Here is a 15726-nt window from a genome sequence, read left to right on the forward strand (position 1 = left end):
TAACTTATCATATAGCAGTTTGTGAAGGGTAGTGCTACTTCAAGCTACTAGTATCTGGTGTTAAAGACAGCTTGGTGAGACCATCAAAATAGTCTCCAATTGCTAAAAAACCCAACATTTTGAGCTACACTGCCATTAACCCTGTTCTTAATGCTTTGAAATCTAGTTAGTCTACTTAATTGATGGTTTCTAAATGTGTTCATCAATATATTGTTGATACGTTTTCTCAAGAGTAAAATACAAATTAATGTATCTTTTATTTTTATATTGTGTGCTCTTTTACTAAATTAGTGGCTGCTGCATGTACAATTTTATTACGGCAAATCATTTTTGAATGAGTGCCCTTAAAACCTACTCTTTTATGTTGTGTGTTTTAGGTTTTGGTGGTGCAGTCTTTGCCCACTACTGCTGTAATCTAGCTGAAATATCCAGGCAAAAGCTTCTGAATTCTTCTTTATTCATATTGTGCAGAAGCTTGATTGCATACAGACTTGCACTCAAATGAGTATTTTATGTTGTCACAAATAAACTAAAGCAGGAAAAGATAACTGCTGTAGTAAATACAGATACAGACACTATTTGTCACTTCTCACAAATCAGTAAGTCGTGTGGAGTAGGGTGTCAATGTGAGAAACAGCTTAAATCCTCTTTTTTACGTTTTTCTATAAATAATAAAGTGATTGCCCTTTTTTAAGAAAATAGCATGAAAATTCAAAATGGCAACAAACAGGGCTGACTAACAGATTGAACAAAGGGAAGAGTCAGCAAATAATAAAAGGATGTAATCATCAAAGGTAGGCAAGATTTATTTAGGGAGCTTTATCACTTTTTTGAAACAAATTGAGTACAGCAGTGTTTAGGCCTTTTTAAGCTTTTAGGCTATTCTTTTTTTAGTAGAAACTTGTAAAGACTTTGGCATAGTGTTCCATTAAATTCAGGTTTCCAAATGATGCTGAAATACACAGACTTCATGATGACAGAATGAAACGTTATGGAGTATGGGGAGAAAAAATTGAGATGATGAAAGTGAGGGGAGTTGAATGAATTTTCTACAGTTTTGTTTGCCAAGTGAAAAGATCAAAGAATGTCACACTACGAAATATTCTCTGCTAATCTATGAATGACAGGTGGAAAAAAGATTTTAAAACTCTGTGATGTTCTAATTTGTGTTTGCTATTGTCTATGACTTTATTTTGTTTTAAAGCAGATGGCAAGAAGCAGAACCAGACACCTGTTACAGGATTAAGCATATCCAGCCAGCCCTTGGCTCGCCCCTTGCAGCCTTTGCAGCCAAACCCTGTGCAGCAGACAGGTGTGCCAACAAGTGGACCTTCCCAGACGACCATACATGTATTACCTACAGGTAACTAAATTTTACATCACTATGTGAATGCAGTGACTGCTTTTTTTCTTAAACTGGACTCTTGTGTGTTCTACATTGTGCTAACCTTTTCAGGTGAACATTCAGAATGTTCGAATCACTTTTTAATCTTCATTCTAGTCAGTTTCCCATAACTTTTTTGTTTTTTTAAACTGATGAAGTGAAAGGGAAGCATAGTTCTTTTGATTTGGAAAGAATTCAGGATCAAATTAATTCTATGGAGAGGAAGAAATGATGCTAAAGATGGTCACAGAAATTATTAAATATACTGTTGTTTGTAAAAGTGGGGGAGAAGAAACCTGTAGCAGTGAGGAAAAAAAAATTCGCAACATCGCTCCTAGCTCTGTCCACCTGCACTTGGCAATTAATCCTTTTGGCAGAGTGAATGGCAAGGCTGACATGGAAGTTCCATCCCTAGTTAAATGTTATTTTGTCTGCAGTGTGATTTTTTTTTATTTATTTCTAACATAAAGAAACATAGATCCTCTTTTTTTTTCTTTATTTTATTCTCTTCTTCTGTAGATGATTGTTGAAGATTAGTTGGCATTAGAATTGTCTTATGACTGATCTGTTTTACAGACTCTTTGGTGGTGGGTTTTATATTCTCCACAGCTGTGCTTACATTCAGGATGGGTTGGTTGGGTTTGGGTTTTTTTTGGGGGGGAGGGGGGGTGTATTATGTTTATCTTTCGTATTTGGAATTTGTATATAGATTTGCGTTATTATTTCAGGTGAAAATTACTGTTTGTTTAGGCTGTTTTCTCTTTTCTTGGATTATCAAAAGCAGATAGAATTTCAGAGACAGTTTTTATTTTGCATGGCTCAGAAAAGTCAATTTTCCAAAGGAGGTGAGTATTCTGGAATAGGCATATCAGCTCAATGTCATGGAATTCCATTCTAGGTTATGCTTTGTCTGTCTTTTTCCAGCTCCGACAACAGTGAATGTAACTCATCGGCCAGTGACTCAAACTGCAGCGAAACTTCCTATACCAAGAGCCCCTGCTAACCATCAGGTGGTCTATACCACTCTTCCTGCACCACCAGCTCAGAATCCTGTAAGAGGGGCTATAGTGCCAAGCCCAGGTTTAAGGCCAGTCAACCCACAGACTGGAGGTAGGGGATGCTTTCTTCCATGCACATTTTAGCATGACACAGCTTGATATGTTCTACCTGATGGATGTGGGGTTTGTTTTTTTGTTTTGGGTTTGTTGTTTGTTTACAATACTATTCCAAATTACAGATGTTAGGTGTTTTTTCTAGCTTACAAACTTGAGAAAATCTCAGGCTATTAAGAAGTCATTCCCCCTGCAGCTATGTGAACAAGGAGAAACTGGATTTGGGTCATCTTAGACACTAGCTCTGCCAATTAAGCATCTCTGGATGACATGCCCAATACTTTACAAGGTAGCAGAAGGTAATACAATGAGCACCACTGTTTGTAGATAGTTAGAGACCATTTTGTTATTATGGAGTAAGATTAAAACATACAAGTATGTAGTAAATCGTGTTTGATTTCCTGTCTAAAATTTACATCTGTATCAGGCATCCTAATGTAATTCCTTAACAATCTCTGATGTTCTGTGACCAGCAAATTTTCGTATTATCTCTAGGCCTGGACAGATGAAATTTCTCACCAAGTGTATTAGAAATTGATGCATGTTTGAGTTAACTTGACTAGAGGTGTCAGCACATTTATCTTGACTTTGCAAATGTGTAACTGGTATCTTCCCATATGAGTAAACTCATTTTCTGAAATGAGTAGTAGATGTCAAAAATAAAGACCTTAAAGTTAAATGATAGTTTATATTCTCTTACAAAATGGTGGATCTTAACTGCCTTTTCTTAGCTCCCCATAATTTCTACACTATGGTTATCTTAACACTGTTATGTTAAACATAAATTTCCCTGTTCTAGTGCACTGAGTAGGAGCCTACTTTTGTGATGTCCAGGTAGTGATTTTTTAGACACCATCTGAACACTTGGAACATTGCATGCTTGAGCCACGTAAGACTGTACCTATGTAGGTTTGTGCAGAAATAATTGATGCATTGTTCTGAAACAACAGGTTTTGGAAAGGAGAATATCCATGTATGTTTGTAGCAATTTAATTCTAAGTATCTCTTGCAAGTGGATTCGGCTGCATTGCCATAGACTGTGAAAAATCGGCTGTGCTAGCTAAACAGAAGTTGATCAGACAGTTCTTGAGCGCTCTCTATGAAATGTCAGGGTGTGAGGAAATTGCTGTTCTCTTCAGAATACTTGTTCATATTCCTTCTTATACTCTTGTGCCATGTGCATTTGAGTTCAAGTTCTTCTGACCAACAGTATCTTTTGAGGGGCATGTCTCTATCTTGTGTTCCTGTTAGCAAAAGGCCATAAAAGGCAAGTTAACCTCAGCCCACACTTAGTTTTCTTCATCTTTACCCTTAGCTACAAGTTAGATGTGTGATCTGTCTGTTGTTTTGGAAGGAGTTTTGAGTACTTAACCATGCATTCACTTATGTTAATTATTTTTAGTAGTATTTTCTTCTTTTGTACCAAAATACAAAAAATTTTGTCAGAATTTACTACTTAGAGCAGTTACTATGACTAAATACGCATCACTGCTATTAATATCTACAGAATACCTTTCAGTTTTAGACATGCAAGATAACTAATGTGTTGTTGAAGAACACATAATAGGTAATACGCTATTTTAAGACCTTTTCTAGGAGAACTCAATCAAGTAGGGAATTGATAAGTTTTCCAGGCAAGGTCATCCAACAACAGATCTCTGTGTAATGTGCTTCTGACCTGATGGTCCAGTGATACAATGAAAGCTTATCCTTAGTTGTCTGCTTACAAATTCTCAGAAATCAAGGCAGGTTTCCACCAAAATAATTAGGATTCAGCTTGACCAGACCCTGAATAACCTAATCTAAGAGCATTCTTTCAACAGAACGTTGGGCCAGATCATCTCCAGCAGTCCCTTCAAACCTGGACCTTTCTGCGCTTCTGTTAGAGGCAGTTCTGTTACTCTGGCTTGAAAAGTATGTCTGTGTATTATACAGTACTATTGTCTGACAAGCCACATAAGACGTAAGAAAATGGCGGTTCCTCCAAAGCATTGTGCATTCCCTGTACCTCAGGACAAGGGAGGAGGATGGTTAGCGTAAGTAGATAAAAGACCAGTTTACTTAGAATACAGATTATTTCAAGGCTTCAGATTTGCATACCAGGTAGATAGGTTTCATGTACTGTTAATGAAAAAGCAGTTGCGTTTCTTGATCCCTTTTAGCTGTCACAAGTTTTTTCTTATAGTCCACTGTATTTTTCACCATCTATGTTACACAGTTTTCAGAAATGCTGCTACTGATGTGTATTAGTTTATATTGTCATTGAAACAGTCTTTAGTGTCAGTAGCAGATGCTTCAGGAGTAAGATCTCTGCACTTTGTCTTTGAAAGATTAACTGTGAGAACTCATCTGAAGTGTTCTCAAATTGGAGTTTTGTACTTCGTCAACTAAGTAGTATGCCTACCTAGAAATAATGCTAAATTTGTATCTTATATCTTATTAAGGTATTTCTGTCCACCTTTCTTCAGATTTTTGTAAATTCCTGAGGTAGAATGACAGTCATGCTAAACAGCATATCTGATTGGATTCTCATAGATGAGAAGCAGCCAGTTCAGGTGACAGTTTATCCTACAGGAGTTTGCACAGCTTCATTAGCTTCTTAGATAGATGTGCCAATAGGAAAAAGATGTGAAGCAGCTACCTAGAGTTCAGCACTTTCATTATAAAAGCATTAAGATTTAGCATTCTGAGCTCCCTGCCTCAGACTCACAGATTACAAAGACTTCTGGTACTCATCACCTATGGTCATAGTTTGATGACTGTTTATAATAGAGAAGAAATTACCATACAGTAGCTGTGGTTTCCTGACATGTGTCACTGCGAGCTTCACTTCTGAAGTACTAGAATGCTTCAGTCTCATACAGGTGTGGAACTAGGGGGCGGTGAAGATTGCCCCAGATCTTGTATTTCTAGATAGAAGTAGAGGGACACCCTAGGCAACCCATAATGATGAGCAAAAGCTTTGAGCTCACAGAACATACATGTTCCAACCGTAAACAGACAAAATGCTACTTAAGAGAGTGAGATGTAGTATAAAATGAATGAAAACTTGGTAGTTTGCAAGAGTTCTCGATATTATCTACAAGGCTATAAAACTCCCTAGTTTATTCCTGCCAGTCAGGTCAGTTTGCTGTGGCAAAGAATGAAATGGGAATGCTTGTGAGTAACATCCATTGTGGTGTCCATTCTGTGAGGCAGGACAAGTTTCTTGGGCAGTCACTTACCTTTTTTTGTTTTCAGTGCCATCCACAGCACAGCCTTCTGGCATTTGAATACTGAGTGGATATCATTCTGCTGCAGCAGCACTTTTGTTTTCCTTTCTGAATCCCAAAGTGGTGCAATTTTTCTTTTCATACTTAAGCTCCCTGTATCTCCCACACTTCCCCTCCCCACCCATTTCTTTCATGCTACAAATTATTAAAACATCATCCTGTCCCCTCCGCAGACATAAGCACTCGCTCTTTCACTTTTACAGCTTCAGAGGATGGGAGTTGGTTTTGTTGTTGTGCAGTATTTCATCAGTGTGCTGGCAGTTTGAGGAGACCATGTCAGTTTGAAATTTGGTGTCATCCAGATGAACCAAGGAGTTGGTCTTCCACTGTTCTGTTTAGCTGATTTTAAGTATTGAATACTCAAAGTATTCATTGTGCTTCTTACAGGTATGACAGTACGAATGCCTCCGACAACTGCATATGTTGTGAACAATGGACTAACTCTTGGATCTGGAGCACCTCAACTTACAGTGCATCATCGACCACCGCAAGTGCATGCTGTGAGTAGTCCTTTTGAAATTGCTTAATGCAGTTTACAGGCTTGTCTCTGCATTGATGTCTTTCAGATCACTTAGTGTGAACTGCAGAATAGTGAAATGCTTTGTAGACACTTTGCAGCCAGTTCACGTGCATAGCACCACCCTATCACCTGCAGCAACTTCTGCCAAGAATGGTAAAAGCTATGTGATCTGTTAGCTTACCCCAGAGTTCTCCAGATCACCAGTAGCACATGTTGAAAAATGGTGCATGAATTTTCTGCAGCTGACTTGTGGAGTCAAGGGTACAGAAGAACTGCCACTAAAAAGTTTAGTCATGGTTTGCCTATGAATGGGATGACCAGTTCCTCAGTGTAGCTGTTTGCACAACTGAGGTAGGAGAACAAGGTACAGACAAAACCCTCAAGGTTGCCAACTCCCAAATTTCAGAGGGCTTTTTTATCATTGTTGGGGGTGATTACTTCTGCATCACATCAAACCCCTTTTCCTAAGTATTTGAGAATTTACTTTGACTCATTTCCTATGGTTTTGTTGTTGAGACTGAACCAAATACATTGCCTGTATACTCACTGTTGGGCAGTCACATTTTGTGGTGTCCTGAAATGATAAATCTGTTACCAACAAGGTGGCTCACCATTCTTTCAATCCAGACACCATTAAACTTAATGCATTCCCCAGTGATAAATAATGAGAATAAATCAAGCCAATATCACACAGAACACTTAAGATGACAAAAACTACCCCAGATTCCAACCTGAAAGGCCCCTGGCTTGAAGAATAACAAAATTTTGTACTCATTGTAACCACATTCCTAAATTCATCTTAACTAACATAAATGAGAGACCTAGGACTGTTTCTGTGGTGTGAAAAAAAAAAAATCAATGGAAAGCCACATTTGTGCCCTTATTTCAAAATTTTCTGGAAACTGAGGCTGAGCTTTTGTAATCAATTTAAGGTAATAAAATCCGTGTGGCACTATTATCCATACTTCCTTTTGTGACTGAAAGCCTGCCTGTTGAAAAGATGATGAGTTGTCAGCTTAAATCCACTGCCTGGGGTATTTTGGGTAATGTGGGAACAGCTGCTCAAAACGTAGATTAGCCCAAAGTCATTGTGAACCTGCCTGCTCAGCCTTGGTAAAGGGAACAGTGTTCAGTCTGTCACCTCTTGGGTGGGAAGCAAAGAGGATATAGGCAAATAATTGTGGCAAAGATCATCTGTAGAGCTAGGAATTTATATGCAAATAAGAACCGATGGCATTCTTGGTCCCACTCCTTCTCAACATTTGCTGCTGCTCTCTTGCCTCTGCACACAGGACTTAGAGTTGTGGTAGTTGGGTGATTGCAGGCTCATTTGCTTCCATTTGCCTGGGGAATGATGAATTAAAGCTGCCTTCCACTGATGTAGATTCTGACCTTTCCCATATTGCTCTTACATTGCTTAGGAGCCACCACGCCCTGTACATCCTGCCCCACTCCCAGACGCACCACAGCCACCACGGCTGCCCCCTGAAGCTGCCAACACTTCTCTGCCTCAAAAGCCCCAGCTGAAGCTGGCGCGGGTACAGAGCCAGAATGGTATTGTGTTGTCATGGAGTGTTATGGAGGTGGACCGGAGCTGTGCCGCTGTGGACAGTTACCATCTCTACGCCTACCACGAGGACCCGAGTGCCACTATGCCCTCCCAGTGGAAGAAGATAGGGGAAGTGAAGGCCCTCCCGCTACCTATGGCATGCACTCTTACGCAGTTTGTGTCTGGCAGCAAATACTACTTTGCAGTCCGGGCTAAGGACATCTATGGACGTTTTGGACCCTTCTGTGACCCCCAGTCCACAGATGTGATCTCTTCCCAGAGCAGTTAAACTAGAGATCTTTGGAGCCTTTAAACCTGTCCTACTACCAAGAATTACCCCAGTTTTGGGGGGGTTGATCCAATGCATGAAATTCACTTTTAAATCCACTCTCTGCAGGATTATTTTAGGCAGTTGTGTGATACACTACATGCATTCAGAACCAAAAGAAAAATAAAGTCTGACCTGCAGCAAGAGAGCCTGTTTCTTCTGGATAGCTCAAGTCATGGGCCGTTTGAAAATTTCACTTTCCTTTCCATGACAGCTGTTCCACCTAGATACCTACCTACCCTTTATCCAAGGGCACCCTGGATGCCTGGGATTCTGCTTCAGAGTTGGAACAAAATAATAAATTACAGTTTGTCTGAAGCAAAACATATACATCTGTAATATCTATCAAGGCACTAACATGAGGGCAAGAACCTCTTGCTGCCCACCGCTCTGTGAGCAGGCTGTGATATGTGGGTGATTCAAGGTCTCACTTTTGTACTGGAAGATTGAGTGGTCTGGTCTTATTTTACAAACTGTAATGAGGTCTCTGAGGGGAGGGAAGGGAACTTGACTCTGGCCAGGGAACCAATATATGTGTGAATTTGGAGGTGGGGGAAAAAAATAAATCGCCCCACTACCTCCTACCTCTCCTAACTAAGAATGCTCTTCTACTTTCACCATCCTCACCCACTCACACCGGGAGCATTCCCAGGTCAGATCTGAAACTGGATTGTAGAGACTGCATTCACACCCCTCTTGTTCAGATAATTTCTCTGCCCCTCCCCTCGTACATCCAGCCCTATTTTTTAGATTTATTTTGTGCCTTAAATAATAATTTCAGAAATAAAATGTAGCCAGATACCTTGTGGTGTTCTTTTATTTGCTTGGAGTTGTTTTTCCCTTTACCCTTGAGCCTTTCATTACTGCTTCTCATTTTCCTGGCCTGCAGTAATTATTATTTCTGTAGACTGGGGAGTGTCCGTCCTGCTGATGCTGGATTTGGTTTTGTCTGCAGTATCATTCAACCCTGTCCTCACTGTAATTCTTGAATAGTTGTTTTTGTCCTGTCAAGAATATTAGAGTATACAGACAGTATTTTCCACCAGAGCCTTTCGCTGTTCTTTTGGGAAAGCTGTATGCTGCAGTTCAGCCAAAGAAGAAACCTCTGTGGTGTGGCACCATGAAAGCTTCTAGCTGTTTGCACTGAGTTTGGATGTTCAGTTAGTACAAAAAGGTAAGCAGTTGGCTTCCCAGTCCTCTCTCTCATCACCTGCCTGCCTCTGCAGAAAGCTAACGCACCCAAAGCAGTTTAGGAGTTATTTTAGACACTGGCCTAAAACTTCTGAGCAATTGCAAATGTAAATAGATGCTTTCATGATGCTTCTGAGCTGAGAAAAGAAATTGGTGCATCTGCCCCACTGTTGTTGACATGTTAATCTTGCTTTTTGCAGAACCAAATTGTAATGCACCTGGACAAGAAAGTATATGTAAGTTGTTTATCTTGGCACTTTTCTGTCTCATTCCTGCCCAGCAGAACCAAACAGTGGATTTAGAAAGGAAAGAGTCTTTTTCTTTTTAATCCACTTTACCATGTAGCAAAGCTGTAGAAGATTACATTTTTTAATTTCAGTGCCCTCATTCTTAAAACCAACATTTTTTAAATGTAAAGCAAGGTTGAAAAGGGCAGGAAAAATTAAGTCCCAAAACATGCTGGTGAAATATGCTATGAGATTATGGGTTCTTTAGTTGTGTTCCCTTTGAGAACTTTTACAGTGAAAGAAACTGCATTGTAGACTTTTGTCTATACTATTTTACTGCACTCCTTCATGTAGCTGGGATTGTCACTTCTATCAGGTGAGTAACAAATATTCTCTGTATGGAAACTTGCATTTGAAGTATAGCAGTTTTATTGATTTGGGCGAGCAAAAATTCTGTCTAAATCCAAGTATCATGAGAGAAGGTTCACACAATCTCATGTATGAACAATGTGTAACCTTTCCTTTGAGTAACAGTTGTCCCTGTATTACTGGTGCCAATAATCAATAATGCCTTGAATTTTTCTATGTTTCATTAAATGTTCTGACTGCCTGTTTCAAGGAATAATTACTTAATAATGCATTTAGTCTACTTATGGAAAGTTGGGTCCTTACAAAGCCAGCTCTGTAGTAGAGGTTAGAGCAGTTCATTCCGGTTGATGGCTGTCAAGTCCTCCCTGGGCAATTTTTTTAATGTGTCTTTGAGGTGGTACCAAAGGGCCATTGGCCGTATCAGTACAATGAGGTTTTATAGTTTTAAAGTTAAAATAAACTTAAGAATACAACCTAGAATTTATGCTGCTTATTTAACTGTGATTCCAGCCCAAACTATACATGAGCTTTTCTATAGTTTGTGCCTGCGTTTAGGTCACGATTGTTCTTAGCTTTGTCTTGCTTGGGATAGGTGGGGGGTGAGAGTCCTGTGTTAGAATGTTTTTCTTTCCTCCAATGGAGGTATTATTGGGGATGGTCTGATACTGTGTTTGGAGGTTTTGTGGGCTGTATCTTTAGAGAAAGACGACTCATCTTTATTTACTAAAGAAAGATGTAGTTCTCAACTGAACTGATTGTAAAAACTGGCTTCCGGATTAATAGATCCGTTTCTGCTATGTATGCAGAGTGCAGTTGATTTTTTGTGAATAGATTAAATAAGCTAGCTACCGTTTGTTGACTGAAGCCATGGCAGCTGTGGGGTGAAAGCTGACTTCTCTTTTGTTTCATCCCAGCAGAGCTCTTAAAGGTCCAATTTCAGGGTCTTAAGCAAGTGGTGGGGGCAAAGTATGTGATAAAGCATGGCTTGGCTTTCAAATGCCTAGCTCGGTTTGGAGACCTTACAGGTAGCTGGTCCTTAAATCACTGACACACAAAGAGAGAACTCTGCCATTTCTGTGAAATCATTTTCATGGTGGAGCAGAACTCTGCAGTGAGTATTCACCCCTTATACTAACAAATGGGAGTATTGCTTAACTCCTTAACTCATGGCACTTTTCCCTGTGTTGTGGGGTGGCTGGTTATTTTATTATCCTTTACCTCCCAGAAACAATAAAACTATTGAGAAACTAAATTTCTGCTAGCAACAAACGTTCAGAAATAATTGATTTCACTTAATAGACTTTATTTGAATGTATTGCCAAAATACCTGAGAACATTCAGTACAGGTCTGTTAACACCATGCTTCTAGACTTGGCTCGTCATAAAAGCGTTAGTTGCTGGAGGCTTCCAATAATCCACTTGTAGAGATTTTTCGCATATTTAAATTTAGGTGGAAGGGTTGGTTTTAGTTTCTTCTCTGCACTTCATGCAAGTTTTTCCATCTTATTTTCAACAGCCTGGTATAAAGCTGTTCCTGACTTACTTAGTGTTTTGCTGTTGCCACTGGGTACTTCACATTTCAGCAGTACCACCTTGGGTCTAGTTTCCTGTGTTTTAGCAAATGTGGTGCTGATTCTCCAGCTGTGTTTTCCATCCCCATTTACTTTCTGGTTTGTTCTAGGTTTGGTTTGTTTTCTCTGTGATACAAGGGCATCTGAATGTCCAGGTTGAAAGTAACTTGAGTTAGTTCAGTTTCTGGTTGGAGAGGAGCCCTGCTGAGGAGTGCTGATGGCAAAATGCCATTCCTTTCTATTGTATTCCTCCTAGTTACAGCTTCACAGGCCTTGTTTATTTCAGTATATGTTTAAAAAAAGCTTTATTGGATTCAAATGACTAAACCCTGGGAAGGGGAGCAGACTTTAGGTATAGCATCTGTACTGCATCTGCAGTGGCAGCTTCAGAAAAGATGAGGGTGCAGAGGCAGGTTCCCCTCAGCCTGTATTTATTTCCATGCTTCCCTGGGAGTAGCAGTTGGTCTTAGACTTGCCTCTTTCAAATTATTTGTGCTACCATTGGCCACGCTAGATCACTGAGCACAAGCACCGAGACATTCGCCCATCCCAAGGGTTTTAGCACAAGGCTGGAAATGCCCACGGTGTCTTCCCTGTAAAGATAAGAGGTCTTACCCTGCTTCCTTTGAAAACAATGGCAAAACACCTCGTGCCTTCAGTGGGAGCACGACTGGACCCAATAGTACAATCTGAGCACTGTTTTGTACTGTAACAAAAATAGTCACTTCAGCCCTTCCTTGATGCCATTTGTCTTAAATGTCCAATAAATTAGAATCTGTATTCTATGTAGGGACAGGTCAAATCTCTTCCTGCTCCCCAAACAGCCATTCTCCAGTATTACGAGTATTGCATGCACTGTACAAAATGAAGCTGTGATTCTGTCATCTTATAAACTCTTGACTATTTTCATTTAGTCAAAAATATCTATCCAGATTTTTTAAATAGAAGCTTGATGTATTAATTTTTTTTTTTTTTAATTTGTTGGTTTGGGTAAGGGTGGGCATTGTATGAAAACAATGGAGGAAGAGGACTTCAAATGACAGTGAGCCAGCCCTGCCACCAAAATCTGTATTCCCTTCCAAACACCTTCTGAGGGGAGAAAGAAAAAAATAAGGATAGCTAAGAGAAAGTGAATTAAGCTTTTCATCCCTTCTAAGTACCTGTTAAAAAAAGCATCTTTATTTCTCATTGTCATTATGCAGGCTGAGCATTCTTTTTTTCTCATATATACACACACATATATATATTTGAAGTGCTGTCTTAATTTAATGGGGTATAGCTGTAAATAAGATAACTGGATAGTAGCTGTTTGGGGAGTCTTGTTCAGCTTTAGTAATTTATTGGCTATTGGGAGTCAAACATGCACAATCCTTTGTTAGGAAACTCAGAATCTGATTTCTTGTTTTGTTTTACAGCTGGACTTGTAAATACAAAAAAAAAAAAAGGACTGATTTAATGTCCAATTTAAACTGGGCAGTTGCAAGTTCCCCCTTTTTGTATGTACTGTAGATTAGCGTGTGTGTCTGTGTTAACTGTAGTGGGGTTTTGTCTGATAAGCCTGAAATTTCTACTTTGAAATAAACTACTGGGTTTTTAACATTTTGAGTCATCTGTGCTTAGTTCCAGACGTTGCAGGAGACAACTCTTTCAAAAAGAGCCCAGTGCATCCTCTTCCTCTTCAGAAGTGTTGCCACCTTGCTCAAGTAATGTGAGAAGCAGTTCCCAGAAAGTCAACTGCATGATGCTGCCTCTCAGCCATTCGTACAGCCTCAGCCCTCACAGCCATCTCACTGTCATGTTGCACTTCCACAGCTGAGGGAGCAGAGGAAGAGGTCACTGAACAACGGCATGGGCTGATCAGGAAGAGATCCATTGCACAGAGATGCACCATTCTTTCCCTGCTGCTATGCTGCAGGCTGGGGCAGTGGGGTGTGTGTTTCCAAAACTATCAATCAGGCTGCTTTCAGAAATCACCAGGTCCCTCCCTTCACTACCTTTTGCAGCCTGACCATTGCATGCTGCTTTGGTGAGACAAAGGAAATCTTGCAAGCAGCACTGCAAGCCATGCCCTGTAGACAACACGCATCAGCCACAGAGAAAACCACCCTGGTGCTCTCAGCTAGTGACATTTCTGGATGAGAGGCAATTTACAGAACATCTCAAAGGCACTGCTCAAATAAAAGACATCAAGCCAGCACTGAGATAAGGCCACCATGGCCCAAAGCAGCCACCTGGCTTGGCTCAGCCCTGGAAGCAGGTCCTATGGTGCTATTAGGGATAGATCACTCTGATTGCATTGTAGTTCTCTCCTGCTCTGGGAACAGCTGTGACTATGGTTCAGATCACCCCAAAGCAGTGCCACACCTGCTTCCCATCAATCCTAGTCAGAGGAAGGGCCACCCAAATAGCTCAGAAGAGCAGAACATGCATTGGGCTGCACTGAGGCAGCCCATGTCAGTACAAAGTGCCTAGCAGGCAGGACAGGGGAAAGCAGGTAAGGCACAGGGATGTGGACATCCAGGTCAATTTATTACACACAGGAATGAAAGTTTCCATTTAAAAAAAATCCATTTGGGAATATTGATGCTGGTTTTACAGGATTGGCCTCATGGTGACAAAATGAAAGTTGTATGACTCTGGCAGGCCCTGGTGTCGCGTGTGGTTAAACCGTCTCCAGGTGAAGACAGGGAGACCACCCTGTACTGGGGGGCCATTGATTGCAGTGGCTGTGAACGCTGAAGCCAGGCGGAAATCTGACACCTGTAATAAAGGACAGGAGTTGAGGGCAAAAGGGTTGCGTGGTGTTTAACATGCACCCATCCCACAGAGCAGGAACAGCTCCATGAGATTGAATAACAATAAAGAAGGTGAGCAAGGGGAAATGCATGCTGATCAGGCAGCATTCCTTGCCTGCACCAAGGCATCTTCAGCCACAAAACTGCCAGCGCTGAAGGACAGTAGCAAAGCACAAGCCCATGCTGCCCTCTAGCCCTCACACTATCCAGGGTGAAAGAGGCAGCACATCTGCCCTCAGGGCAATCCTCCCTCGGTTTGCATATCTATCTCCAAAAGAGCTGGAGCTGCAGCAGGCAGCCTAGGGGGTCTGAGCTAAGCTCTGCTGCGTGTTAAGCACTTGGGCTGTCCCCTAGAGCTCTGTCAGGGTAATTCGGGAAAGAACAAAGGCAGCACAGAGTTAATATTGCTGCCCAGGCTCTGCCCTGTTTCTTCATTATCTCCCAAGAGGTCCCCAGCCTGCTCCATCTTCCCAAACTCAGAGACACTAAAATTGCCTTTAGTGTTTTAACTGCCATGTTTTGGCTCTGCTCTGGGCTAGTTCTCTCAATGCCCCTCTTAGGGCCCCTGTCCTCCCCCAGCCCAGTCCACTCCCCTTGCCTAACTATGCTGGCAAAGGCACCACAACCAGCATGCACAAACCTACTCCCTTACCAGACACCTCTACACAGCAATTTTCTGCATTCATCTCATAATAACCAGCTCTAGGAGCTCCTACTGGCCACTACAGCAGGCAGCTGGCCTGGGCTTATGCCCACTGACTGGACACACAGCACTGGCAGTGCCAAACAGCCTCAACAGGGCCCATCCTAGCAACCAAACTCATAATCCAGAAACGCAGCAGGCTGGACCCCACAGGATAAAACAGTGTATGACTTCGCAGCACACCAGGGCCGGACAGCTGCTTACTCGGGTATTGTCCTTCACCATGAAAATACCATACTAGCTGCCTAGAAAAACTGCTGCTTTCTCCAGGACAGTGGGTCTAAGGATTTTCCCACATACCCCAGAAAGCAAAATGATCTCTACCAAACTTTGCTCAAAGCAGTTTCACAGAGAGGTGGAGCCCTGGAGCAGGGTAACTTACTAGAGAGCCAGGCTTTTGTAAAGGTAAAGCTAAAACCAGGCTGAAAACACATTCCTGTGGGCTCTGGGGAGGCACCCACACAGTCCTCACAAACAGGAGGCCGAGACTGTACAACAGTCACCTCCCCAGAGTGATGTGAAGACTCATTACAGCCTTCTCTTAAGCTCCTCCTGCTGCAAGGCTTTGGGGTTTAACCCCTTGTACCCAATACACCCCTAAACACCACAAGTTCCCACGGACATAGTTCTTTCACACACCTCCCCCTGCATCCTCTGCCCTCGGCCACTGCGCTAGGACTGGTGTCAGGGACAGGAGACAGGACT

At 41.4% G+C, this 15726-nt stretch overlaps 2 protein-coding genes across 4 annotated transcripts in view; one reads left to right on the forward strand and one right to left on the reverse strand.

Annotated features, from left to right (window-relative positions):
• The window catches only part of ATF7IP (activating transcription factor 7 interacting protein), a 112212-nt gene extending 99342 nt beyond the window's left edge, over positions 1-12870 (forward strand). For all 3 annotated transcript variants that reach the window (XM_010565846.1, XM_010565847.1, XM_010565848.1), the window contains exons 12-15: positions 1205-1363; positions 2309-2494; positions 6156-6268; positions 7710-12870. In XM_010565846.1, coding sequence (XP_010564148.1) covers positions 1205-1363; positions 2309-2494; positions 6156-6268; positions 7710-8126 — 875 coding nt within the window. In that variant the 3' untranslated portion in view covers positions 8127-12870. The remainder of the gene's footprint in view (positions 1-1204; positions 1364-2308; positions 2495-6155; positions 6269-7709) is intronic.
• Positions 12871-13814: 944 nt separating this feature from the next.
• Positions 13815-15726, reverse strand: part of PLBD1 (phospholipase B domain containing 1) — a 41867-nt gene continuing 39955 nt past the window's right edge. Inside the window, exon 12 of the mRNA XM_010565860.1 lies at positions 13815-14283. Coding sequence (XP_010564162.1) covers positions 14116-14283 — 168 coding nt within the window. The 3' untranslated portion in view covers positions 13815-14115. The remainder of the gene's footprint in view (positions 14284-15726) is intronic.

Source organism: Haliaeetus leucocephalus, unplaced genomic scaffold, assembly GCF_000737465.1.
Source record: "Haliaeetus leucocephalus isolate CR32 unplaced genomic scaffold, Haliaeetus_leucocephalus-4.0 Scaffold196, whole genome shotgun sequence".
Taxonomy (NCBI): Eukaryota; Metazoa; Chordata; class Aves; order Accipitriformes; family Accipitridae; genus Haliaeetus; species Haliaeetus leucocephalus.